Source organism: Archocentrus centrarchus, chromosome 6 (genome assembly GCF_007364275.1).
Source record: "Archocentrus centrarchus isolate MPI-CPG fArcCen1 chromosome 6, fArcCen1, whole genome shotgun sequence".
Lineage (NCBI taxonomy): Eukaryota > Metazoa > Chordata > Actinopteri > Cichliformes > Cichlidae > Archocentrus > Archocentrus centrarchus.
In genome coordinates this window covers 21,594,907-21,622,393 of record NC_044351.1, presented here as the reverse complement: position 1 = coordinate 21,622,393, position 27,487 = coordinate 21,594,907, and the positions used below count along the sequence as shown (strand labels likewise).

The 27,487-nt window shown below is 40.2% G+C and overlaps 3 protein-coding genes across 3 annotated transcripts; 2 read left to right on the top strand and 1 right to left on the bottom strand.

Moving 5' to 3' along the window:
* Positions 1-8,170: 8,170 nt before the first annotated feature.
* Positions 8,171-16,034, top strand: adm2b (adrenomedullin 2b). Its single transcript, XM_030732038.1, has 3 exons — positions 8,171-8,228; positions 8,369-8,489; positions 14,074-16,034. Exons 1-3 carry the CDS (start codon positions 8,171-8,173, stop codon positions 14,477-14,479), a joined length of 585 nt encoding a protein of 194 aa, XP_030587898.1. The 3' UTR covers positions 14,480-16,034.
* Positions 16,035-17,559: 1,525 nt separating this feature from the next.
* Positions 17,560-20,797, top strand: miox (myo-inositol oxygenase). Its single transcript, XM_030731426.1, has 10 exons — positions 17,560-17,659; positions 17,760-17,840; positions 17,943-18,023; positions 18,746-18,908; positions 19,003-19,070; positions 19,287-19,396; positions 19,707-19,774; positions 19,885-19,934; positions 20,337-20,449; positions 20,527-20,797. Exons 1-10 carry the CDS (start codon positions 17,642-17,644, stop codon positions 20,633-20,635), a joined length of 861 nt encoding a protein of 286 aa, XP_030587286.1. The 5' UTR covers positions 17,560-17,641; the 3' UTR covers positions 20,636-20,797.
* A 369-nt stretch (positions 20,798-21,166) lies between these two features.
* On the bottom strand, positions 21,167-27,152 carry lmf2a (lipase maturation factor 2a). The gene is made up of 14 exons (XM_030731425.1): positions 26,958-27,152; positions 25,928-26,181; positions 25,811-25,839; positions 25,458-25,651; positions 25,111-25,289; positions 24,786-24,930; positions 24,399-24,527; positions 24,205-24,310; positions 23,988-24,084; positions 23,721-23,903; positions 23,407-23,575; positions 22,863-22,974; positions 22,416-22,524; positions 21,167-21,888 (listed from the first exon to the last, which is right to left on the bottom strand). The coding sequence occupies exons 1-14, from the start codon at positions 27,049-27,051 to the stop codon at positions 21,505-21,507; spliced, it is 2,184 nt and encodes a 727-aa protein (XP_030587285.1). The 5' UTR covers positions 27,052-27,152; the 3' UTR covers positions 21,167-21,504.
* Between the last annotated feature and the right edge of the window lie 335 nt (positions 27,153-27,487).

The window sequence follows — 27,487 nt, the reverse complement described above, 5'->3', positions numbered from 1 at the left end:
TGTCATCATCATAGACTGAGTAAAAGTTAGTTATAAAATATTATTGTTATATATTTTTTTCTCTTACAGTGTTTGGGTCTTTATCCTGCCTGCTACACTGCAAAATTGTGACACTTATATGTCAAGGTTGTTGAATATTTGCAAGGTTCAGTGGATGGGACATTCTAGCTGGGCACATCTTGGCTTTATTCATGCATGTTCAGACATAACTGTGCATTTGTAAGGTGTAGTGATTTAATCTGATTGGTTAACTCACTGTTCCTGTGGTGACAGTGTTTTGTTGTTTTCATGCTGTGATCAGATTGCATGGATAGACTAGTAGATCTCACTTTTATACCTTGTTCATGGTCTCTGAGTCCCACCACGTAATTTTGTGGTATAGCTTTACAATGTGTATCATATAGAAATACATTGTTTTTCAGTGGGCTGAGACTGAAACAGCAATGCATCCCAAAAAATGTATATTCAACTTCAACCTTTCAGCATTAATAATGGTTAGGCTCAGCAGACAATGAAATGGTCACCATGTCACAACATGGTGACAATTTTAACAAATATGTAACAAGCAAACATATTTTTTATAAAAGTTACATACTGCAGCTTTAAGAGTTACATTAAGTTCTCACCTTATTTAGTTCATTAGTGCACTCTACACAAACAGATCAGATTAGGTGCTAGTGCTACTGTCATGTGGTAGATCATACAGTATATCATTTACTAGGTTAATTGTGCAAGAACTTGTGCAGAAGTTGTGTTTCATTGCACTTTGTTATATATTTGCATGTAATGTAGCCTTATTTAACAGCACTTTATGTGCAACAATCTTTCCCAATAAAGTCTTCATTGCTAAAAAAGTATTTAATTTTATGTATGACTAATTGCTTTCTTGATCACCCCTTTACAAAAAACACAACATAAAATTTGAATTAGGCGACCCATGTTGGTCATGGTCCTGAGAAGCCGTGGCCAGGGAGTGCCTCTTATTTTCTTTTTTTGAAAGGTGGCAGCCATAGTGAAAACATCAATCGTCAAGTCAATCCAAGCCCGCATCGCAGAGCTAGCTCCTCGCTGTTAAGAACGCAAGAGTACCTGGGGAAGTTTAAAGGCGCATCGGAAGTCTTGATTTTCATTGCAACTCTTTCGTTGGCTTTAGCTATAATCGCGAACGAGGTTTGCAACAAAGTCTTCAACTTCAGTCAATCAATCAAGAATCTTGATTATCCCCTAAGAGCAATTTGTTCCATAGCCAGTAGTAAAAAATACAACACAAACAAGTATAACATGACAACATAAATAAAATCCCAACAAATCATTTGAAAGCCTAATCAATGCAGGGACAAATGAGTTTCCCTGTATTAAATTTCAGGTGTATCGAATAAAGTGCAGACATAATAGTGTAGAAAGTTCAGTTTTGAGCAGTTAATTATTGTTTGCATAACTGGTCAATGGTAAAAATACAAAAGCTATATGGGAATTTTTTTAACTGTAAAATTACACTATGAGGCTAAGGCATATGCTGGTATTTGACAACCTTGAATCTCATTGAACAATTCTCCACTGATTAGAGGCCTAATGGCTATAAGAGGGCCCCATTTGAGTAAATGTGAAAATGCATTAGATTTCTAGATGTCATCTAGGCTTTGTATCAAATTATTTATTTTTAGGAATAACAATAAAACATTGTCCTAGACAGCCATTGTACTCATGATATATTGGTTTATAACCCAGATGTAAACCTTGATGAGCTAATCAGCAGATGATGGTTAGTGTACACTCATCCAAAAGTGATGAGCCACCCTTCATTCTTTATATTCTCCTAGGAAAATAGAAGAGAAGGGCCAGATCTAGCCCGCGATACAATTATATTTGGCCCGTGAGATAATTTAATATGGCTATGATTAATGGCACGCCATTAAAAAGCGCTCCCACCACTTATACTACAGATCCCACTATGCACTGCAACAGATGCTGTGCAGGTCAAGATCTGTGCACTAACCCGTTTTCCTGCATTGCCAATGACACATTGATCAGCGGTCAGCGGACAAAAACATCGGTCAGCACTTTTTACGGTGACATTTAAGCTAGCCTGACCTCCAAAAATGGCCAAACGAAATGTGGACTTTGAAAACAGGTGGGAGGCAGAGGACCTGTTCGCTGCCATCAGAGGTAAACCATGTGTCTTTTTATCCCTGCCTATGATGTGTGGGGAAAAGAGTAAAATTGTGGGATGGACGTGGGAGAATATGCAGAGGGAGACACACAGGTGAGCTGACACTGCATCATATACCAGGAAACGCTGCACAGCAAAGTCCTGAAGACAGAATGTGTCATAAACACCGTAACACAGACAGTGAACTTTATAAGAGGCAAAGGTTTAAATCACCGGCAGTCGCAGTCTTTTCTGGAGAAAATACCTTCTGAATTTGGTATTATCACACAGGTGCAATGAGCTGCCTGAGGAAATTTGTCAGTTCATGGAAAGTAAGAAAGAAATGGAATAAGAGAGAAACTAAATAACTTTTTGTTTCTTGTTTCTGGACTTTTTTCTGATATCACATCAAAAAAGAAATTGCAAATTTTCATCAGCTTGAAATAGTTTCATTTTCCCTGATGCTCTTTTTGAAGAAAAATATTGTATTTTATTTAATGTGTTTAGGAAAAAGTTGCTACATAATGGCCATTCAAATTCATATTGCTAATTAAAATATTTTCATTTTTTCACTGTTCAATAAAGGTTAATCCCGTTTGGCCCGCGCCTTGGACTGTGTTTCAATTTTGGCCCGTTCTGTGAGTTTGACACCCCTGCTCTAAGGCAAAAACTGGTCCATCCCAAGGACAAAACTCCCAAACACAAGATAAGCAACATAGTGTATAAGATAAGATAAGATAAGATAAAACTTTAATGATCCCACGACGGGGAAATTTGCGCATTACAGCAGCTCAGTACAGAGAAAAAATGAAAAGGACGAGTAAGAACAAATAACTAAACTAAAACTAAATTAGAATAGAATAAAATAAAATAAAATAGCAAAAAAACTATACACATATACATAAGCACTATATACATAAAATATGTAAAATATGAGGGTGATGGGGGTTGTTCATGATGGATGTCAGCTTTGCCAACATCCTCCTCTCACCCACCACCATCACAGACTCTAGAGGACATCCCTCTATGCTGTCCAGAGCAGTGAAGCATGTTTGGACCTCTAAGCTGGAGAAACCAAACAGGCTCTTCACAAACGAATGGTACAACATAGAAGAGCCACATCGACAGGACAAGACTCAGCTGTACAGTTTCCACTTAAGGATAAAGGTTGCTCTTTCGAGGATGCCAATGTTCACATTTTAGACCACGGAGATGTTTTAAAAGAGGGGTAAAAGAAGCCATCTATGTCCACTGTGAATGACCATCACTGAACAGAGGAGGTGGGACTACATCACCAAATTTCCCCCCCTTCTGCAATGCTGTCCTGAGCTCTCTCCACCTCCATACACACCTTTCTTCAGGTGATCTCAACAGGTCACTTGATAGAATGGGGCGGAGTCAGAAATTGGTTTCACCTGAAAACAGTGATTGTGGTGACCCACGCCTTCTTTCACACTTTGGCGCATGTGAACAATAGTGAGGCACAACCACCTCCAGGGACAACCGCCACGGGGTCTCTCCACCTTGTGGTTTAAGAAGTGAACAAGTGAATAGATAGATTTGTTCAAATAATAACTTTAAAAGCCTGAGCACACAAAAAATCGTGTCTATGTATTGTGTGGCTGTTATTCATTTGTTTATTTATTTTAATTTATATAAATTTTTCCCCCCAATGTGAGCATGGAGCCCCATATTTCACGACAGAGAGGCAGTAAAAAGCAGTACATTTTAATGAAAGGCTTTAAAAAATGTCACCAGAAATACAACCATAGCTAAACCTTAAATGGAATGCAATTCATTATTGAAACAGCACAAGTGCATGAATGATTGGTCTACTAAAATACTGTCACATTTAACTGCAAATTCTGTTCACTGCTGCTTCTCCACACACTTCTGCTGCACTCATTGCACCTAATAGTAAAAATTCCATTGCTTTTACAACAATCACAATGTGTTCTGTCTGTGCAACATAACTGGACTCATCAGATTTAACAGCACCTTTTCATCTTCACAAAGTAAGCCAATATATTACTGCAGCCCATCTTGTGATCCCACCGAGCACAGTGCAATTCTTTCACCACACCAACCCTTAAAATTATGTTCATTCACCACATAAACACACTTAATATGGCCTTCTGCAGATACATTAAGACTGAGTTACTGGGATGTAAACTGGCATGGAGACACAGGCCCCTTAGCCGCCATACTTCTGAAACCCCAGGTACTCAAGCTTTAGACCAGATCAAGTTTTGTGATTTAATCTTGCATAATTATAAATATATAATATATATATAGAGACAAACATAAACACCTGCAAATATAGTCACCAAAGCCTTTGTGGTAGTTTCTGCCATGATTTTTGCTATAATGAACATGCTAGGAACATTTTGCCAATTGTGATTTTGTGGTAAGAAGAGTTCAACACAAAATGGGAAGTTGTGTATCGTGTGTAGTTTGATTTGTGACTGATTTATGTTGGATTACAGCTCATGACTGTAGCCAGATGTCTGGTTTCCTCTCAGATTTCAGCCTGAGGTGTTCAGCAGACACAAACGACTGAAATTGAAACTTTTCAAAGAGGAAAAGGGATAAGTCTGGTTACTGTAGCCATGCACCCTCTCTCACATGCACACACAAAGGTCTGTTCTTCAGGTAGATAGGAGATGTGTTAATGCACATGTTGGACTGAAGGAAGGCTCACCGTGTTGGAAACTGAGCTTAGAAGGTAATACCGCAAACTGCTGAGTCACAGACATGCACAGCCGTGGCGCTTTAATTAAGACCCGAAGCCACCTCCACATACAGAGCATTCTTTTAATCAGGTTCAGATTCTGAGCTGCTCATCTGAGTCCTCCTTCACAGCAAATAAGAATTGTACTTTTACAAGAAAACTGAAGGGAACAGTAACTAACAGTTTCTGGTGAATGCAGAAACCATCTCTCTCTCACTACTTTTTCTTCATTTTTTTCACTGACCCATGCATCATGTCAGAGCTGTTAAGCTTAACTCCATGAAAGAGTCTTCACTCCCCATGTGGGAAACGTAGGTACAATTTGTACAATGTCATTTGTTTACAGCTCAGAAATATCAACAGCCATAAAGGCATATACTAGGGTACAACATGAATTCATATACTGCTGCTGTTCTCAGTTTTCTCTCACAAAAACCATCTTTAATGGAGGTGGTGTCATTTTTCAGAGAATTTTTTTTTCCCCTTATATTGGACGACGTTCAGTTGTAAAGATAAATGTCACTTTTTCCTGATAACTTTATAAATGTCACAATAACCTGTCCTACACTGTAGGGAGAATGATTTAAAATGGCATGTTGGTATAAATATACTCACCAACCACTTTATTAGGTATGCCTTACTAGTACATGGTTGGACCCTCTTTTGCTTTCAGACCTGCCTCACTTCTTCATGACATAGATTCAGCAAGGTGCTGGAAACATCTGTCTGAGATTTTGGTCCATGTTGACATGATAGCATCACACTGTTGCTGCAGATATGTTGACTCCACGCCCATGATGAAAATCTCTCGTTCCACCACATCCCAAAGAATCTCTGCTGGACTGAGATCTGATGACTGTGGAGGCCATTTGAGTACAGTAATCTCATTGTCATGTTCAAGAACCAGTTTGACATGATTTGAGATTTGTGACATGGCATGCCATCCTTATGGAAATAACCAGAAGATGGGTCATATAATGTGGTCATAAAGGAATGGACAGGGTCATCAACAATACACAGGTAGGCTGTGGCATTTAAAAAATGAATGCTCAGTTGGTATTAAGGGGCCCAAAATGTGCCATTACACTACTGGCAGCCTGAACCACTGATAAAAGGCAGGATGGATCCATTCTTTCATATTGTTTATGCCAAATTCTGACCCTACCATCTGAATGTTCCAGCTGAAATCAAGACTTATCAGACCGGACAATGTTTTTACAGCCTTCTGTTGTCTAATTTTGGTGAGCCCGTACAAATGATTGTCTCAGTTTCCTGTTCTTAGCTGACAGGAATGGCACCTGGTGTGGTCTTCTGCTGCTGCAGCCCATCTTCTTATTCAGGGTTCAACATAATGTGCTCTTCTGCAAACCTTAGTTGTAACAAGTGGTTATTTGAATTACTGTTGCCTGTCAGCTTGAAGCAGTCTGGCCATTCTCCTTTGACCTCTGGCAACAGCAAGGCATTTTCAGCCAGAGACCTGCCACTCACTGGATATCTTATGTTTTTCAGACCATTCTCAGTAAATCCTAGAAATGGCTGTGTGGGACAATCCCAGTAGGTCAGCAGTTTCTGAAGTACTCAGACCAACCCGTCTGGCACCAACAACCATGCCACATTCAGTCCCTTAAAGGAAGCCAGAGTACCTTTTTAATTACATTATATGGACAAAAGAGTGGAGTGCTAATTTTCAGGTAATGCTAGCTAGATTGGTTAGTGAGCTGCATTCATAAACCGTATGAGTGCAACGCAGAGACACGCATGTCAGCTAATCAGATCTAAGCAACAGACTAGAAAACCACAAAAACTTTACTCACCAAAACCAAAGCACGAACAAGTACAGCAGGCCATAATATTAGTCAGTCTATTAAAAATGCTCAAAAATGTTCCAACTGTGCACACACAGTAAAAAGCTCCAGTTTAATGACTCGAGGTAGTGGGTGATGCCTAGCAGAAACCACAGCAATGGACACCTGTCAACCAATGTGACCATGCCCCTAACTCAATGATCCAGGTAGATGAGTTATTAAAACAAAAACAAGCAAACAAACAAAAAACACCCTATTCAGAGTAGCTGTTAAGGGGAAATTATTCATAACCAAAACAATTTTTGTGTCAAACTGTAAATAATGTACCACTAAATTCTTCAAAATGTTACCATAAGGCAATAGGAGAGAGTGCAGGCAGGGTGGAGCAGGTGGAGAAGAGTGTCAGGGGTCATTTGGGGCATAAGGATAGAAGCAACAGTGGAAGGGAAGATTTACAAGATGGTAGAGAGAAACGGTGGCACTGAGAAAAAGACACAAGGTGGAGCTGGAGGTGGCAGAGCTGCAGATGTTAAGATTTCCATTGGGAGTGACCACAATGGACAAGATTAAAAATGATGGACAGTTCAGATTGAGTGGCTTAGAAAAATGTTAGAGAGGCAAGGCTGAGATGGTTTGGACATGTGCAGCGGAGGGATAGTGGATATATTGGACAAAGGATGTTGAAGACGGAGCTGCCAGGCAGGATGAAAAGAGGAAGACCATAGAAAAGGTTCATGGATGTAGCGAAGGAGGACGTGCAGAGGGTTGGTGCGACAGAGGAGCATGGGTAAGATGGAGGCAGATGATCTGCTGCGGCGACCCCTAAAGGGAGCAGTCCAAAGAAGATTTATGCACAGAATATAGCATAAGACTACTAAAATGGAATATATTTTCAAAGTAAAAGTGATTTTGTGTAGAGAGTTTATGTCAGAGAAATATTTTTATAAAATCACTTTAATTGAATAAAAATGTTTAATGGTTTTCAGACATATAGTGAGTACTGTGTGGAAAAATCCTGACTGTGATATAAGTGAGGTAATGTTACTAAAAATAAAATGTTCATTGCAGTCCAGGTGGTTTAATATGGCTTCACTGTGTTAATAATAGTCTGTTCAGCAATTACTTCTTAGTTGGTCAGGCTCACTGACCATAAGTTCACTGTGTAATGGGAAATGAAATCCAAAAATATAAGTCATCTTACATAAATCACAAATTCGCCCAAAACTAATATGGCAGGTGTACTTTATACCCAGGATTTAGATGAGAAGACTGGAGCTCTTGAGGTTTAATTAGGTTGTGAGGTTCATTGGAGGTGAGGTTGGTGAGCAGGACACACAATAAACCTCCTCCTCCTCCTCCCTCCTGCTCCTCCTCCTCCTCCTTCAGGCTCTATAAACCACAACGCTCCGTTCGCTCCTGGTGTGCGCCCCAGTGAGCATCTGTGTGTTCGCACTGGATAACAGCGCGGAGGTTAATGTGACGGAGATGCAGGAAACAGGGATGATGCTGACCATGTCGCTCATGCACACGGGACATTTTACATGTTAGCAATAACTTACGACAGTCCCGCAGCGGTGTTCAGTTTCCATCCATCTATTATTCTTGGATCTTGTCTATTTGATTTTTTTTTTTTTTTTAATTCCTGTAATATCGATAATATTTTGGTTTCCTGCTCCCGGACAGTGTGCTTGCGCTACGCTGCCATGTGCGCACTCCGCCCGGCGTGGGTGTGCTTGCTGCTCGGCCTCCTGCCTCTGGAGATCCAGTCCCAGACTCTGACTCTGCAGAGAACTCACAGACACAGGTACCGCTGCCACACCGGCCTGAACGCACTGAACCGCTAATTTGTGGCTAAAATTCTGAAACCCCAAACTTTTAAGGGGGGTTGGGGGGTCTTTTTTTCTTTTTGAATTGTTTGATTCAGGATATTTTCTTAATCAATATCCCCAATGGAAAACGATTTTAATTTCGATGTTTTATTTTGGTTCATGATAACCTGACACATTTTATTACATGTCATATATATTTTTTCTTTTTTTATATATATATAGGATAAAGTACAAGATAGCGTTAAGAGATTATTAGTAAAAATAAATAAAGTCAAATATCATTATGTTGCATAAATCTGAAGCACATAACACCCTTTAAACTCTCCAGGGGAGATCTTAAAAAGTTAATAGTGACAGAATAGCTAACAAGCATTCGATTATCAGTTATACATTCAAGTCCCAAACAAATCAAAAGCACAACATTTTCTTTGTTTCAACATCTGTAATGAGAAGGTTTGCTGCTTTTGTTTGTTTTCTGTGATTGTGAGTGGGTTACTATCTTTACCTTTTGGACTGCTGGTTGCACAAAGCAAGAGACAGCGAGAACTTGTAGTATTTGTTTTTACCCCCCACACACACACACAAACACACACGCACACAGTAAGGCAATTCCTTGCAGCAGCAGCAGCAGCAGGAGGTGAGACAGAGGTGAAGGTGATTTAGTGGGATTTGGGGCAAGGATACATGTGCATACTGAGGGGCCGAGAGGCAAACAAGCAGCAACACAACAGCAGCTTGTAGGTTTCTTAAGAACATCTTATGATGTGAGTGCCTCAAGCACCAATAACCATCACATGCAAACCCACACATCATCACTTTATTTTCTGCTAGTTTTTTAGATCTAGTCAAAAAAACCAAAAAACAAAAACAAAAAACTCCCGCACTGTGTTTTGTGTGTGCGAGAAAGTGAGAGAGAGGGGTTATGGTCACTGAGTCTAAGTTATATAAGAGGGATTTCTCCCTTGTTCACAGCTTTTATAAATCTTTAATCCCATATTAGTGTGAATACACCTTGTCTATTGTTCAAGTGCTAAATTAGTGTAATAACAGTGTAAGATAAAGAGGCATCAAGATAATACATTTGCCTCTGTAAACATGTCACGCGGTGTCATTTTTCCCAAAACTATTTCTATTTGTTCATTTTATAGACAATTTTATTGACAATATCAGTAAGAATTAAAAATTCAGTTAAGCTGTGCTGTATTATAAACCAAATAATTTTTGGCTAATGACGGGGGGGGGAAAAACCCCATCTCAAACATCTCAGTGTGATTCACGGCTGATAGATGTAAGTGTAATACTGCCGCTGGCACTCAATGAAATGAGTCTAATGAAATAAACAGGAGAGAAAGAAAAATTAAAGCATCCTGCTGTAATTTAAAAAAGACAGAGAGCCAAAAAGAGGGAGGGGGTTGAATTGGTAGCTGTGGGGATCTGATAGGGACAAAAAGTCTTCTCTGCACAAAAGTAGTTGGAGGAGTTACAACAGGAAGGTAGGTGTGTGTGTGTGTGTGTGTGTGTGTGTGTGTGTGTGTGTGTGTGTGTGTGTGTGTGTGTGTGTGTGTGTGTGTGTGTGTGTGTGTGTGTGTGTACACGTATGTGCCAGTATGTGTGTTCAGTTTCTCTGTGAACAACCCCATGCTGAGCTCTAACTGGGGAAGAATGTTGGAGAAGCTCCTTTTGGTCTCTCAGTCTCTCTGCAGGTTCACATCCTGAATCACACACGAGAGGCGCGCAGGCGGGGGGCAATAGAAAGAAAAACACAAAAGGGGGTTCAACTACATAATGGTATGATGGGGCATTAATTGCTATTAAACCATTTAGGCACCAGTCACTTTCATTTTCTTTCCTGTGACAAATATGATTATGACCAAATTTCAATATAAAGCACCTCAGTTGCAAAAAAAAAAAAAAAAAAAAAAGACTTTGCAGTAAGTTTCCTTGACTTCAGCAGCTCTCCAGCTAGTACAGAGCACAAAACAGACCAGCTGTACTGAGAAAACTGTGGCCATGAAATGGATATCACTATCATCTGATCACGCCTTATCATTATTTAGTGTAACTGGCTGTAACAATGCCAGGGTGGGATACTGTCTGAAGTTATCCTTTGTGGAGGAAGCACACACCAGGTGTATTCTCACTTCTGGAAGTAGCAGGGGAGGATGGTGCCTAAATACAGGAGGCAAGACGCATGAGGTCCTTCCTCTCACTCTCATTGAATTTAGCAGGCTATTTAGGGACTTCCTGCCTAGGTAAAGATCATCTAATGTCCCATCTAACTGCATCTGACATCTGTGTGCTCGCATGCACCTCTGGTGGGTAATGTCTAGTCTAGAACAGCTCAGGGCTGCACTGAATTCATGTACACAGCTATAGATATACTCAGCGGTCACTGAAGCATAAGGATCTACAGTATTCAAAGACACCAAGCTGGTTTCTCACTGCACTCTGGCCCATCCCCTATACTCACTGCTAAACAAAAAAACAGAATGTTGATTATAGAAATGTACTAACGAGAAAAGGAAGTATGATGAGAAGGTACCGATTTTTAAGAACAAGGGTGATATTCAGAGGGACAAAGCTGATGAAACATACCATGGAGAAAGAAGGAGTTGTTGAAGCTAGGCTGAGAAGAGAGGTGACAATCAGAAAGCAGCAGTATGGCTTCATGCCGAGAAAGTGAACTGCACATGGGATGCTTGTTCTGAGACTGCTGATGGAGACTGTGTCATTGCTGATCTAGTGAAAGCATAAGATCAGATGCTGAGAGAAGAAGTGCGGCAGTCGGGAGTGGCAGAGAAGTATGTGACGGTGGTGCGGGACATGTATGAGAACAGTGAGACAATGGTGAGGTGTGCAGTAGGAGTTATAGGTGGGATTACATCAGGGAGGGGATTGACTCTGAGCCCCTTCTTGTTTGCAGTGGTGATGGGCAGGTTAAAAGATGAGGACTATATTGTTCACAGACGACATTGTGATCTGTCATGACAGTAGGGGGCAGGTGGAGGAGAGCTTGGAGAAGAGAGGAATAAAAGTCAATAGAAGCAAGACAGCATATATGTGTGTGTGTGTGAACAAGAGAGGCAGGTAGAAACGTGAAGATGCAAGGAGTAAAGGTAGAGATGGTGGACGAGTTTAAATACCTGGTGTCAACCATCCAAAGCAATGGATAATGCACAAGCGAGGTGCCACCCCTACAGTGGATAAGCAGAACATTTTTACCCCACCCACTTGGTATTATCAAAACAAACAAACTGTTAAATCTTCAATTAAAGTCTTTATGACAATGAAAATGCAGTCACTAAAGTAATAAATTACTGCAAATCTTAATCTATTTAAATCTGATAAAGCAGATATATTTAATATTTATAAAATTTATTATATTGGTTCATTGCTGTATGCAATGAACCAATATACCTGTATTGGTTCTGTTAGAGACCACCAAGCTTTAGTGGCCCACATTTCCCCTTGCTGGGAGGCAGTGTGGTGCCAAGTGCCTTTCCCTTCAGTGGCAGTTGATTTTAAACCTCACCACAGGAGACCATTTAACCGTGTGTGTGTGTGTGTGTGTGTGTGTGTGTGTGTGTGTGTGTGTGTGTGAGTAAATGTGCGTATGTGTTTTTGTGTGTAGAAAGACAAAAAGGCAGACAACTGCAGATGTGAGGGTGCACATGTACACCATAGATTATAGCCAAGAGTTTGCTTGTACTGTGTACTTTATGCATGCAAAAATCAAGCATGTATACAATACACAGTCTTGATTGTTGCCACGCAGTCATGTGTCACAATCACGTGTTCCCACTAATTCTCTGCAATATCATGCCACTGTGTGTGTGTGTGTGTGTGTGTGTGTGTGTGTGTGTGTGTGTGTGTGTGTGTGTGTGTGTGTGTGTGTGTGTGTGTGTCTGTGTGAATGAAGTGTGCACACTTCATTCACCATCCATTAAAACCAGTTCGGTTCACTTAGCTTAAAGTCTCTGGTAAAACACACATAGAGTGTGTGTGAATGTGAATGAATGTACGAAAGTGTGAGTGTGTGTTCCAGCGTGTGTTGGCACTGAAAGCCAAAGGTGTCCAGCCAGAAGAGTGATCAGAATACCAGTCAGGATTAGTTACAGGATAATATGGTAATCTGGCCCACTTTTCACAACAAACAAACAAACATTATCTTACTTCATCCGTCCTTCTGCCTTTATTCTTTGTTTCTTATGTACCGAATATCCAACACTTTTGTTTTATTTGCAGTACAGAAATTGTAAGTCATGTGTAAAGCAATGCTGTTGTTGTTTTTACATCCAAACTATGAAACTCTGAAGGAAAATCAGGGACAATAACGGTCTAAAATTATTTATCAGTCATGTATTACACTTAGTTGACTTTGATTATTTGTTTCTGTCAGCAGTGTAAAAGGGCTTGAGTAAACAGGCAATTGCTTTATTGCAAATTTAGACTCTACAGCCTTTAATTTACTTATATACTACAGTATTACATCATTTCTGACTGCCTACATGACTAAAGCACCCCCTCTCGCTACACTTGAACTCTTGAATGTCTGGGAGAGAGTGGGAATGAATTTTAAAAAAATAGAAAAGGTATTCTGATGATGTGGGGAAAAAAAGCTGTCCAGACAGCAGGAAGGAGAGAAATAAAGTACTTAAAACCTACTCAAGAGGCACGGAGGAGCTGTAGGAGCCCCTCACCACCAATCTGCATTACTTCCTGTTGTGAAATTTGCCAACCTGCATACTGTTATTGATTAACCATATATATATATATATATATATATATATATATATATATATATATATATATATATAATATACCTGTGCTGGAGACTAAGCAGATGTGAGTGTCTATTGGATCTTGACTGTATGGTTTAAAATCATTTGGGAGATGGAAATAAAGCAGCATTTAGGTGTCATTAACATAACTTTTAGACCACCTGACTGCATTTTATTAAATTATTAACTAAAATGAACTTATCACTCTTAACTGTGTTTTGAAGATTAATGGGGGGTAAGCTCTAGTAGTCAAACAACACACACAGATGGTGATGTTAGGTAGGAGCTACAAACAGACCACCTGGCCACCATTCTCCCTCTTCTATTTCACTTCTCATTTTTTCAGTCGACCCGCTATTTGTTACATTAAAAAAAAAAAACAGACGAACGGTCACACTGTAATGTCTACATAATGTTAAATTTTAAATTGCTGCTTTAAGGCTGGGATGAGGTTAATTGCAGTTATACCAGAAGTTGCACTAAGTCTTCAGGAAATGAATCCACATTAATTAACCCTATAGTCATGGTGTAGTGGCCTGTGCATTTACTAACAAGATCCCCAGTTTGATCCTGGGAGGAGATACACATTCCTTTGGGTTTGCGTCAGGAAGGGAATCTGCCAAATCAAACATGTGGCAAACCCATTGTGGTGACCCTTTGTGAATAAGGGAGGCAGCTTAAAGTAGCTTTCTTACCCTAAAGTCATGGTTATCTGACTATATCTGTTTGTGTGCATGTGATTCCCTGCATTGCATCTATCTTTTTCTCTTTTTCTCAGGTTGAGTTTTCCCAGAACCTCTAAATACCAAAAGTCTTCTTACCCCAGCATCCTGCCTACTATGTCTGATCTCTCTGTTGCTGCTGACAACCAAATTACTGAGGAAGACAGACATATCATCTGGAGGGCCCTGCTCCTGCACAAAGAGCCCCCACCAATGCTGCCTGACCCGTTGGTAGACCAAGGCCACAACGTGCTACCGGAGGCGCCAGTCTGGCAGCGTGGGTCACGGGGTCGTCGCCATGCTGGTAGAGGGAGGGGCCAAGGCCACCTGATGAGGGTGGGGTGCGTCCTAGGCACCTGTCAGGTTCAGAACCTCAGCCACCGTCTCTACCAGTTGATTGGACAGAGCGGGAGGGAAGACTCCTCCCCCATTAACCCCCGCAGTCCTCACAGCTATGGCTAAGACCACACCCATCCACACTCAAGACAACTTTATCAACACCTGCTGGCTAATTACCCGGGTCCACTAATGGTACATTTAAGCCAAAAATATTGCTAGTGCTGTCATTCCTTAACAGAGCAGTCATGCTTTTTTTTTTACAGCTTGGCTCTTATTTTTATAGTTTTGACTAAAACTGTCACCAGTAACAAGAACATGACACTCATCTAGCAAATTGCTGAAATCTGTGAATGAGGCAACATCACTAAAAAGACAACAAAAACTAAGGGGCCATTTGGAAAGGTCAGGGCAACTTGACTGAAAACAGTAGAGTGTTCTTTGGTGGCTTTACAAGCTTGTCAACTTACTCTATGAGATAATTAATTATACATGATGAAGGGACCTTTGTTTTGAAAGCAGTTTTGGTCCCTCAAGAGTCTCTCCCAAGGCAATTTCCTGCCTCAACTCATTATCATCAATTTGAGACCAATTTCATCAATTATTCTGATGAGTACATTGCTGTTGTAACCTTTAAATACAATTGTCAAATCTGTAAAAATAACTTCTCTAGGATTATTGATTGTAGTTTCACAGAAGTGTGGGCTGCAGCACTAGAGTCCGATATGTTTTGGCATTTACCAACCATTTCACCACTATCTTTGTAACCAGTGAAGCCTCTCTCAGCCTGGTCTGCCTGACTAATATCTACTGATGAATGGTTATCCTCCTCCTCTGAACTTACCTGAGCTCAGTGTTAATCTGCCAAGTGTCTTGAAAGCACATTTATCCCTCTTGGCTAACAAGAAGCTTTGCTTCAGTGCACACAAAACCCAAGAATAACCTCCAATCACACCCAATTAACCCTTCACCCAAAAACCCACAGTGCATACAATCAGCAAAAATAACCACTAACCCTAATCCGTAATCTGTCTGTCTGTGCACTGACAGACACCATGCCATGTTTCTGCTTTGTTAAACCAGAGGGAGAACAGCTACACTGCATATTTTCTGTACCTGTATGCTATACAGTGCATCAGTTTGAGCCTTAATTGATCCTTCAGTATGCTTAGAGCATTTTGCTTTTCGCCTGTGCAGATTAAGCATGACATTGAATTTTGACTATCATCTTTTAGCTTTATAGTTTTGTTCATTTCTCTCTCTGTCAGTTCAGTATAACCCCAGTGTCGATAGTTCTCACAGGTTAGCTATTAATAGGAATGCATGAAAGCACTTTATCATCCTTTACATTTTTTTTTTTTACTTGAATTTCAAAAGTGAGTTATTTAACTTTAAATTAATGGGTCAGTTTTGCTGTGAATATCACACTTTACTAAATCTTGGTTTTAATATCCGCTCCCTTTAAAGACACGTGTCCTTTTGTTAACCATCCGTGCTGTTTTCTTTTAATTTTTTGGTTTTACAGTAGCAGCGATGTGTAATAAAACCTTTACAGTTATTTCCTCTGTCAACAGCAGTCTGAGGTGTGAGTGTGAACTTTTTTATTCTAATGCTCATAGAGTTTATGACTGGAAAATGTGCTTCACATTGTATTATTGATAATTATTATATAATGAAGTAAAATTCCAAACCAGTGCCTCAGAATTTGGAAAGTCACAGCTGTCAGTTTATCGTTAAATATCCATGTTGCGTGCATGTTCTGTTTTATGACTGCATGCTTCAAGTTTCCAATATGAAACACTTTACGCCCCTTCCTAAAAGGTAAGTACGACATATTCAGCATTCATTTTTGTATTTTCTATGCATTTTCTCCACTGTGCAGAACAAAACAAGTAGAGTTCAAATATAAACACACATTTTTAAGAGTCACATTCACAAACGATACACATCAAAGAGCAGAATCAGTGGCTGATAAAGCCTTAAAGCACAGCCTTCAAACAGAAGGGAGAGCCTGCCAGACTTGACCCAGCTCCTTCTAGAGCTACAAACAGCTTTACATATACAACTTATTTCACACATGTATAATACACCCCAAGATTTTCAACATTTACATCAAATCTGTAAATTCTGTACACTGTAAACCCCCAGTTTAAAAGAAAAAAGTGACTACGTGCTGTTGTTTCTCTAAGGTTTTGGGAGGTGTTTAATGTGACCAATTAGATTTGAGAGTTGGCCAAACGTCCACCACCCCCAGATACACCCCTTAAACACAAATCTGAGCTAGAAATGTTTAAGCTTTTCTGACAGGTTATTTGGTTTGTGTCGAAAATGGTGTCCAACAACTCTGTAGACTATTTCTTTTTATATATATTGTACAATATTATTAACATATAAAACACAATTCAAACATTTGTTGCTGTGTTTGTACTATGTGTCCTCTCTAAGGGAAGGTAAGAGCTGTAAATCAAAAGTCAAATCCAGTTATCACATCATATCAAACCAAATAAATATGAAGAATTTCCTCTCATCTGTTCAGTCTTTGCCATGTTCACCTGTTGACCTGCTCATACTGATGCAAAAACAGGTCATTTGGTAAGCGAGGCAAAGCGGAATCAATGAAAAAAACTGAAGCACTGGGTCACTGAATGACGTTTGTTTGGACATCTTTGTCAACTTTCCCTCTGCGTGTATGCGTTTGAACCAGCTGATACTCAGAAGACAGATACTTTGATACTGAGAATTCCTCAGTCAGAGTCTGTGCATAAATTAAGTACCCATGAATTAAATAGAAGAAAGGAGAATTTTTTTTTTTTTTTTTATTAACTCGAGTGTGATTTTGTTGTAATGTGTAGATCTTCATACAGGTAAATATGACAAATGTATTGCACAGAATGTATGCATAATATTAAAAATAGACCTACATATGTGTGAATAGATATATATATTTTTTTGTTTTAATAATCATAAAAAACTAAACTGTGAAAAAGAAGCACTGAGCCATTTTCTTTAAGTCCAAAGAGGTCATCTGAAAAGGTCTTCCGGGAATGGACACACACTCTCACACACAAAAAGACACAAACAAGGCCAATGACACAGGGTACCCCATTACATAAAATTTGGTTAAAGTCTGACTGGACATTGGTGTAAACTTAGCCCACAATGCAGGTCAAAAAGATTACAGTTTCAACCAGGAGGATATATATATGGGCAGGGAGGCAGGCAGTCATCACCAGAGGATCAACGCATCACAACCCAACACAGCAACGGCTGAAACTTGATCTGTCAACCATGAGGATCATCAGTATCGTAAGTATCATTTTTGCTCATTCACATGCTTCTTTTGAAAGCAGAGACGTTGCGCGTCTTTTCAAAACCTGAAAATGTGTCCTTCACTGATTTTTCAAAGGGTCCAGACCCATCTCTGGCATATCGGCCAAATTTAGAGACGAGTAAGACCAAAGAGAAGGAAGACTACAGAAACTTTGAGGTCATTCAAAAACAACCGCTTATATAATGCTGCATTCATTCATTCATTGCCCTAACCAGGGCTGTTGTGAATCTGTTGGTGAACACATTTCTGTGTTTTCAGAGTGGAAGTCTATTCGACCGTGTCTTCAACACTTACAGCCTGATGCACACCTACCAAACAGTGGAGCTTGTAAAACAAAAGGTGAGCAAATCAGCCAGAAAGAAAGAAAAAAACCAGCAAGTGAAATTCTGACCACAAACTTGTTCAAAGAGAAAATACATTTAAAAAGTGACTTGAACATTAAAATGAACTCTGTCAGATTATTAGTCACACAATTTTATGAATGGCAGCTTTCACTAAATCCCACTGACCTTGTGCAACCTCGTTTGCCTCTGGATGAGCAAACATGACTGAGACTGAGCAAACAAATGTTATACAGTCCTTTTTTTGGGAGGGGGGGCAAAAGAGGTCAAAATCAAAGAGTCATATCTGGCCTAAGCATTGTTTAACTAACCTAAAATTCCTCACAACGTTTGCTGTGGGAGGAAAAAGTCTCCACTCTGTATGAAGTGGAGGAGACCCGGCTGGTTATTTTCTCTCAGCCTCTTTCAGGCTTTTTTGGGATGCTGAAAAATATTAATATTTGACATGATGTCCGTTTGCTTTAGTGTAATAGACAGAATATTAGTGTTAACTGGTGATTAACGCCACTTATTTTCTGTTCAACAGACTCAATTGATTATATGTATAAAAAATACAGCCTGTGGAGCTCATTTGGGTACTTATTTGGGTAATCATCAAATTAACTGCAAAGCTGTAGCCTCTATACACAACAACTCACCAGAAGTAAATGTTTTTTTACGTGTTTTTTTTTTTTTTCCACACACCATTTGGCATTATCGACCTCTCTTACCGTTCTGCAGCACTCTAAATGGACCGGCTGTAACCACACACAGATGGGGATGATGGATGCAATCATGTCTCTAGACCAGCTTGTGGATGAGTCTGATCCAGATGTGGACTTCCCCAACTCTTTCCACGCCTTCCAGACTGCTGAAGGCATCCGCCAAGCACACCCAGACAAGGGTACCATACAGGGAGAGAAACAGAAATGCACCAAGATTGTGGACAAGCTCATATTATAGACTAGTAAATATCTTGTATTTACTATCCCTCTCAGAATGGTTCCAGCTGGTGGGTCTAATCCATGATGTTGGAAAAATCATGGCTCTCTGGGATGAACCGCAGGTAAGAGACAGGTCCGAGCTTCATCATTCACAAAGTTTTTCAGCGTTACTTTATCTCAAATTGAGATTTTGAATGTGTTTTGTGTTCTTTTCATTATTATTATTATTATTATTATTACTAGATGAATTTATTTCCTTCATTTTGTATGATTACAGTAATATATATTTAATTTTAACAGCAGTCTAAGGCAACTGTGTCTCGGTGTGTGTTCTGCAGTGGGCTGTGGTGGGCGACACTTTTCCTGTGGGTTGCAAATTTCAAAACTCCATTGTGTTCAGAGACAACACCTTCCTGAAAAATCCAGATGACAAAAATCCCAAATACAAGTTGGTACTCTCATGTCAACTTTGTAAATTTCACCAATTACACAGATCTCAATGGTCAATTGTAGTGATTGCAGAAAGTTGACCCCACTCTGTTTACATGGCCTACCACTTTGTGCAGTTGCAGTCATTCCCAATCAGACTTCTATGTTCAGTCCATAGTCTGTGCTAATGAAATGACCAAAAATAGCTTTATATTTGCATTTAATCCTATTAAAAGTCTGCTTCTCGTAGATTTACAACCATTGTCAACAAATTACAGCCTAATTATTAAAAGTACAGGGAGTTTATATTGTTGTATTTTTCTCTTTAGCACTGAACATGGAATCTATGAACCAAACTGTGGCCTTGACAATGTCCTCATGTCCTGGGGCCATGATGGTAAGAGGCAAATTCAGCCATACATGATTAAAAATATGAAGAAATGTAGTGCTACTGAAGTGCATTTATCTATTATAGTGTGATCTAAACTCTTGCATTCCTGTCTTCAGAGTATCTCTACAGAGTTATGAAGTTCAATAAGTGTCCCATCCCAGAGGAGGTGAGTAAATTATTACCTTAAATTAGTTTTTTTGCAGGACAATTAGGTTCACAGTTGGCACAAAAAGGATACGCACCAGGAACGTCTCTGCTGTGAATGAGCAGCTCAAACATTAATTCCTCTTTTCCTCTGACATGGTGCCAGTTCTGCTCAATGCTTTTTTGAGAATCAGGCTAGATTTCAACAGGCTAAAGAAATCCTCTTATAAACTGATTACAACTTTAACATGACCCCAGCAACTTTGTGGAGGAAAGGCATGGAACACGGTCTAAGATTAGGCACCAGCACCACAGAGGTAGAAAAAATTAGTGTATAAATGCTGGGCACAGCAGGAAATATAAAGACTATTTCTTTCCATGTGCACACTGATTACAGACTCCTTTGAATTTTGACTCCCTTCAGGGTTTGTATATGATTCGCTTCCATTCTTTCTACCCCTGGCACTCCCATGGAGATTACACGCACCTGTGCAATGATAAAGACTTGCACATGCTGACCTGGGTCAAAGAGTTCAAGTGAGTATCTTCAATAGACATAAAATATGATTAGTCAAGTCTTCACCCCACGATTTAACTTTCAACTCTGTCTACAGCAAATTTGACCTGTACACAAAAACCACTGATCTGCCTGACATCAGCAAGCTGAAGGTGTACTACCAGTCTCTGATTGACAAGTACTGTCCTGGAATTCTGAAGTGGTAAAGTCCAAAAAGAAGAAGAAAAAAAAGAAAATTTACAGAAACACTGTTAGAAAACAACTCATAATTATAATTAAGTATTGCTTTACCATAAGATTATAGTTGGACTTACTGTCTCCTGTATACACAGTTTAGTTATTACTGAATACTCAAAATATACCCTGGATAACAGAATTTTAACTTTTGCATACTGTTCATTACAATAACACTCATACAGTACACAATATAACTTATAATTGTTATCCGTTTTATACCATAAAGCACTGACAGACAAATTTCTCCTTGGTGCTATAATATATATATGTAAACACAGAACACTGTAATGTTTTTGAACTATGTGTTTTATTTGAAATCTTAAAAACAAAACAAAACAGAGGATGTTTGTAGAAAAAGGGAAAAGTGCTTATTTGATTTAGTTCTGTACATACAGCAATAGGCAAACAACACAGGCAGGAGACAACCGGCGGCACAGTAACATCAACACTACACAAACCAGAACCCACAATATCTTATCTGGTTTCATTGAAAATGATTGTTTTGTTTGTGTGTGTGTGTGTGTGTGTGTGTGTGTGTGGGCTGGGTTTCTCCAAGTGTTCAGTACGTGTCAGAACTGACCCAACTTTAAAATGTTATTAAAAGTGCTCCAAAGTGATCAAGCAGAGATACACAGATGGGTACAGTGTGGTGCAGTAAAGTGTAGCTCAAACAAGGCAGACATAAAGACATAATATTGTTAATGAGTGGCTGATCAGGAAACAAAATATAGAAAAACAACTTCTTTGGTCATCTTGATAACGTTTTATAAAGGCAGCCATGATAACAGTCTGTGAAGGATTACCTGCATCTTTTCAAAACTCTTGCCTTTCGAGGACCTCATCTTTTTTCTATCCTGTCTTCTTCCTCATCCTCTTCATTAACTTCATTCTGCTCTTCTTCGCCCTCTTCCACCTCATCTTCACTGTCTGCTTCTTTGTCTTCCTCTTCATCTGCCTGCTGTTCTGTCTTCCCATGATGGTCTGAAGAGAAGTCTTCAACCACATTTTCTGTGTGATCAGTAGTAGCGGCTTTGTGAGCCTCTGAGGGCCTTTCTGCAGCTTTGTTCTTATTTCGCAATCCCTGAAGTAAACAGAAGGTGGCACTGCAGGCAACGAGAGTCCAAATTAGTGTGTGGGCGGGAACACCTCTGACCTGAGAGCGCACCCACCTCACCACCTGGGCAACAGTGGTGTTGGACATCCGGCGTGGAGACGACTTGTCCTGCAGACAAACAAAAATCAGTACTGGCTCAACGCAGGATCTTTTGCACTTGAAAACCAAGCTTCATGTTTTTGTTACATTACATACATTTGATTGGGTTGCTTTTAGCGTCACGCTGCAATTATGCAACTGCACTGAACCTCACATGACATACCTACGACCTGACATCACCCCCATTTCACTGATTGCTTCCTATACAGGCATGCATCTGATGCAGGCATGTAAGCCTTCTATCATCATTTTAATCAATGGAGAAAATAGCACTGCTTCATCTCATTTTTACTTTCTTCCCCATTTCTGACAGCTGGTAATACTTTCTATAACTCATCTGAAAAGGCAGAAGTACGATGGTTCAGTATGATCCAGACCATAAGATCGCCTCTTCTGTCTGATCTGCTCCTTGATCCCAGGGAGGGTTTCAAATAAATACAAATCTGATTCTTTCGTTCAGACTCTCCAGATGTTTGGATCTTATCAGGAGTCAAATTTAATCTTTATGAATACAGGAAAACATTAATAAGAGTTACCTTAAGTCCGTACTGGTTGAGCATGCCCTCCAGGAAACTGTTTCCTAGGTGCACTACAGGGTAGAACTCCTCATCATAGACCCTCCTCCACCAGCGCTCTGGGTAAGAGCTGGAATCAAAGAGTCAAGCAGTAAAAATCCTGTTGTTTGCATACATGTGTCTACTTAAAAAAAAAAAAAAAATTCCATTAAGAAAAAAAAATTGTGTTTCATTAGTTTGAAAGGGGGAAGATGACAAGCAGGATGACTGGACACAATGGATAGCAATGAAATAAGTGTAAAAATGTGAAATTACATGCACAAAACACATAAATTTACCATGCATGCCTAAAGTTACTTATTTTCAACACCAAAACACCAGAAAAATAAAATACAAAATAAATCAAGCTGCTGAATGTTTCCAAAGCCCGCTTTCTTTCGTGCATGCAAACACAGCGAAAGCACTGACCCGTCAGCCTTTGGTTCAGTAAACCAGTATCTGTAGCGGTGAGCTCGCAGGTAGGCAGGCGGCTGCTGATGGAATGGATACTGGGATACATCCGTCTGGATCAGCTCAATAACTGCAGGGCACAAAACAAACCTTAAGTAGGACCGTTTGTTCTCAATCAAGGTAATACAACACTGTACAATACAGTAATTCAACATTTCAGGTAGAATACTTGTTCTCTTCTCAGCATATTAAAACATTAAAGTAACATGGATCTCTGATGGTTTTTTACTTGCCATCTGCTAAACTGTGAAAAAATATCTATACTGTAAGTGGTTGAGGCACAGCGCTAGATTCATAATTTATCACAGTCTAATTAGTCATTACAGAGCAAAACTTTTCAAAAGATCTAATTAATTAAAAGTTTATTTAAAAAAAAAAAAAAAAAACAGAAGTACAGCAATGGTTTCCTCCCTTATTTGATTAAAAACTGAGCTGCTCATTAGATAGCTGAACAAGGAAACTGCAACTCTGTAAATGCTCTCTCTTCTCTGTGTGTTCATACCGTCTCTTTTGCCTTGCAGCAGTCTGTACATCAGGCTGGTGAACCATGGAGATTGTGTATTGGGCCCAAGAGCAGCAAACCACATTTGCCAGTCCAGCCTGGGCTGATGGGGTGTCAGCACAGGAGGAGATGCACTTAGATTCCCTGGTTTATACATGAACTCAATCTCCTAGGAAAAAAAAAAGAAAACAGAGATAAAAGTAACAATGCAGAGTAACAGGACAGTCGGTTATAAAATATGCACACTTTTCCCAGTTTCCAAAATTTATAGCTAAATGATAAAAACCGATTTAGATCTTGCTTAAAGATCTCACCGTCCACGTGACGCCATCACTGCTCCCCTCAATGACGACCTCTGGGCGCCCACCAACTCCGGTCATCCTTCTGAACAAGCCGTATGAGTTGACCACCTGGTAGCGATCCACAATCTCATAGGCTTGGCGCACTCCTGGCCATAACCTGGAGTTGGAGTCATACTCGATGAAGGTAAACGGCACCTGAATAAGAAATAGGGAATTTACAGCTGATCATTTACGAGGCCCATCAGATTTACCAATTACTGTATCTCCAACAGAACTCACTAGACTGACGGCAAACATTGAAGCTGCAGCCCCAGCAAACACCGTCCACTGAACTGTTCCCCAAAACCTCTTCAGGAATCCAGAGATGCACGCATATCTAATAATTAATAGTAACAGTTAGCTGTATGCTTATGCAACATCTAAAAGGGAACTCCACAAGGAGTAGATCTGTACAGCAGATTGCATAATCATACATCCATTTAGAGTTAAATCTTACCTGAACAGAGATGTAACCATCTCCCAAGTGAGTGAGAGGACACCGATCCAGATGCAGGGAATAGTGACGGTCTTCAGAAACTGGTTAAACTGGTGGTATGTAAATGCTGCAAAGGAAATTAAAAAAAAAAAACATAAACAAAGAAAAGTGCACTTGGTTATATGCAAGATGCACATGCGAGAAAACATGCTTACCGGTCCGGGAGGAGATGCCTTTCTTAGTCGTATCCAGCTGCAGGTCAAAGCAGACAATTGTTCCAACAATCACCATAGCCCAGACCGACAGCTCCAGCAGGTAACACAGCCACGACCACAGCTTGGAATCTAAACACAACAGAGCGAGAGAAAAGACAGTAAAAGCAGGTTTGTGCTTTACATTTCTTTTAGTCTAAAATAAAATGTGCATTCTTCATGACAAATAGCTACACCTTAACCTATGAAACATCACCTGGGCTATAGCTGTGCAAACTCAATATAAAGGTATGTGTAATGGGGGATATTTAAAATATAAGACCTGTTAAAATTTATAGATTTTATTTGTAAAACCTGGTGTAGAAACCCTGACAATGTCCAGTTTCATACCATCATTCCTGTTATTGGTCTTGTCTGCCTTGCGCAGCCAGAAATGTACATGGCGATCATCCAGAAGTGACAGACAGAGGGCCACAGTCAGCAGGTTGAAGAAGTTGTAGTTGCCAGACAAAATGATTAAAACTTGAAGCAGCACCTACTCAAGGAGAGAAAGCAACTTTACACACAAAAAAAATAACAAGTACCTAAAAAATGCCAACGTCAATCTGCATTTTAGAACCAACCTTGAAGTGGCCGATCAAGAAAAGCTACAAAACATCACCAAAATTAAGGTACTGCAGTTTAAACTAAAGCAGAAACACTAATTTCTTGTCACCTGCAAGTAAAAAGCTCCAAGTCGCAGCCTCCGCAGTGGACTGAAGAACAGTAATGGTACAGCAATCTCAATAACGAAGGCTCCCACCACACTCAACTTCTGCCACCACACTGGCAGCTGGTGGGCAAACCAGGCCAGTGGGGTTGGGATACACTGAGTCTCATAGTGATATGTTAGGGCTGCTCAGCACACAGTGAAGAGAGAGCAATCAGAAAGAGGAAAATGAGGATATTTGGGAACTCTTTGACAGAATGAAATGAACAGAACAAATGACAGCACTGTCTGGTTGTGTAAAGACAGTGAATGGCGTACGTACTTTTCGCCTCCATAAAGACACTCATACATACCTGTGAGGCCCCACCAGGTGGGACAACGAGAGGTTAGTTTCACCACCCCGGATGCAAACATCAGTCTAAAGAGCAGCCAGCGAATAAGCCAGAAAGTGACACGATCATGCTCTCTGACTCCTCGTGACCCTCTGATTAAAGTCAGGGGAGCAACAAGGATACAGAGGAACCCTGTCTCTAGAAGCAAGTTGTCCCTGAAAAGTAAACAGGAAGCAATCAAGGCAAGAAGAAGGGCACTTACAGTGTTGCTGCTCAGCAGCAACCATAAACATTAATAGTGGACCTTTCAGCACACTGCCAAAATGATCCTCTAAACAGCTGTGTTAATGAGAAAATCACTGCATAAAACTCACCACTGAAAGTAGAGGAAAACCTGGCCTACCTGTAACAGACAAAAATGTTTAGAGAGGAAATATTGTGACAGTAGAAAAACAAAAAAAAAAAAGCACGCTACCATCACACAAACTCACCTGGTACATAGACAGGTACAAGACCCAGAGGCAGAGGAACACCATGCTGTCTCGGAAAGCCTCCACCAGCGTGGCGGCGAGGCTCAGCGCAGCCCCAATGAGACACAGCAGCTCCATGGCAGTGTGAGTGTCCAGGCCAAACCGAGGTCCCAGCCACAACAGCGTGGGAGAGGAAAGCAGCTGCTCCACCAGAGGCTTCCCGCTGTATCGCAGCTGCCAGCGGGCAGGCAGCAGCCCTTCATTTCCATACAGACCTGCCAATATGGAAAGAAACAATGCAATCTGCTGGAGAACTGTAGGACATAACTGGTGTTTTGATATGTTGGTGGTGAGCAGTGCATCCATTATGTTACTCTGATGAATTTTACTTCTCAGTGCTGTAGCCTAGATTATAATCTGGATCAATATAGAAAAATAATAATACTGGCCATACATTAAGGTGATGTACTTTTATAGGTAAAATGAAAGAAAATAATCGGAAAACCTCATTTTATTTAAAGTCAATTCATTAACAGTTACAGACTGCAAGTTTTTATAAAAAAAAAAACAAAAAACGATAAATGCTGTAAATACATTTACTAAACTTAACGAGAACGCACAGTAGAAATACTTGCAATGGAAAGTCATGTTGCCTTTGCGACTAAATAAAAGTAATGTCCAAACACATTTCCTTTAAAACATGGGCGGAGGACACTTTTTCTTTTTTCTTGCACTTCTGCTGGGTTACAAAGATAGCTCATACTCCACCAATAAAAATAAACAGTTTGGATGTGCTGTGGCACAAAATCCTACCACACGTCTATTTTTATAACAGGTTGCTTTGTCGCTCTGCTTGTAAATTTAGCGCAGTGTTGGCCGACCATGTCCGGAACGAAGAAACTTCCAGGCGGTTCTTCACCACGTCAAACGCCGCGAAAAGCGGAGGAACAGAGACACACAGGAAGCGCCAAGTTCTCAGCTAACAGGCTAACACATGCCATTAAGTTAAGTGAGCTAGCCGCTTCATGAGCTGCAGAGTTGCGAGTCTCACCTGGCATCTGCACGTAGAGGGAAACAAAAGCAGTCATGTAGATGACCGCCATGCACCAGAGGAACATGCGCCGTGGGAGGACAATTTCCCCCATGTTTAACCGACTTTGGCTATACGTTTTTCCCCCTCCTGTTCACCTATCGCTGTAATTCCTGTGGAAACTGGGAGCGGGATTTAACGTAGCTGGGGGACACGTAGAAATGAGCTGTATACGCTAAATTCACCCAAATGTCCTCGAGGTGTCGCTCTAGGTCGTTTGAACAGTGTGATGCATTCAAGGTATGTGGTAACTGGCTCCGATTTAAGGGTCAGCTTATTTCTGAACAGATCAATCCATCCATTCATTCTATTCCGCTCATCCTGGAGCCTGGAGCGGTCATAGGGCGAGAGGCAAATTTTGACTTATGGGTGTCAAAATGTTTTTTCTCCAGTTAAGCTTCCATACAAAACATTTATTAACCAAGTGCAGTCTTTTAGCTCTACTCCACAATTAAACAAAATTGTTTAATTTTTGTCTGACTAATCACTCA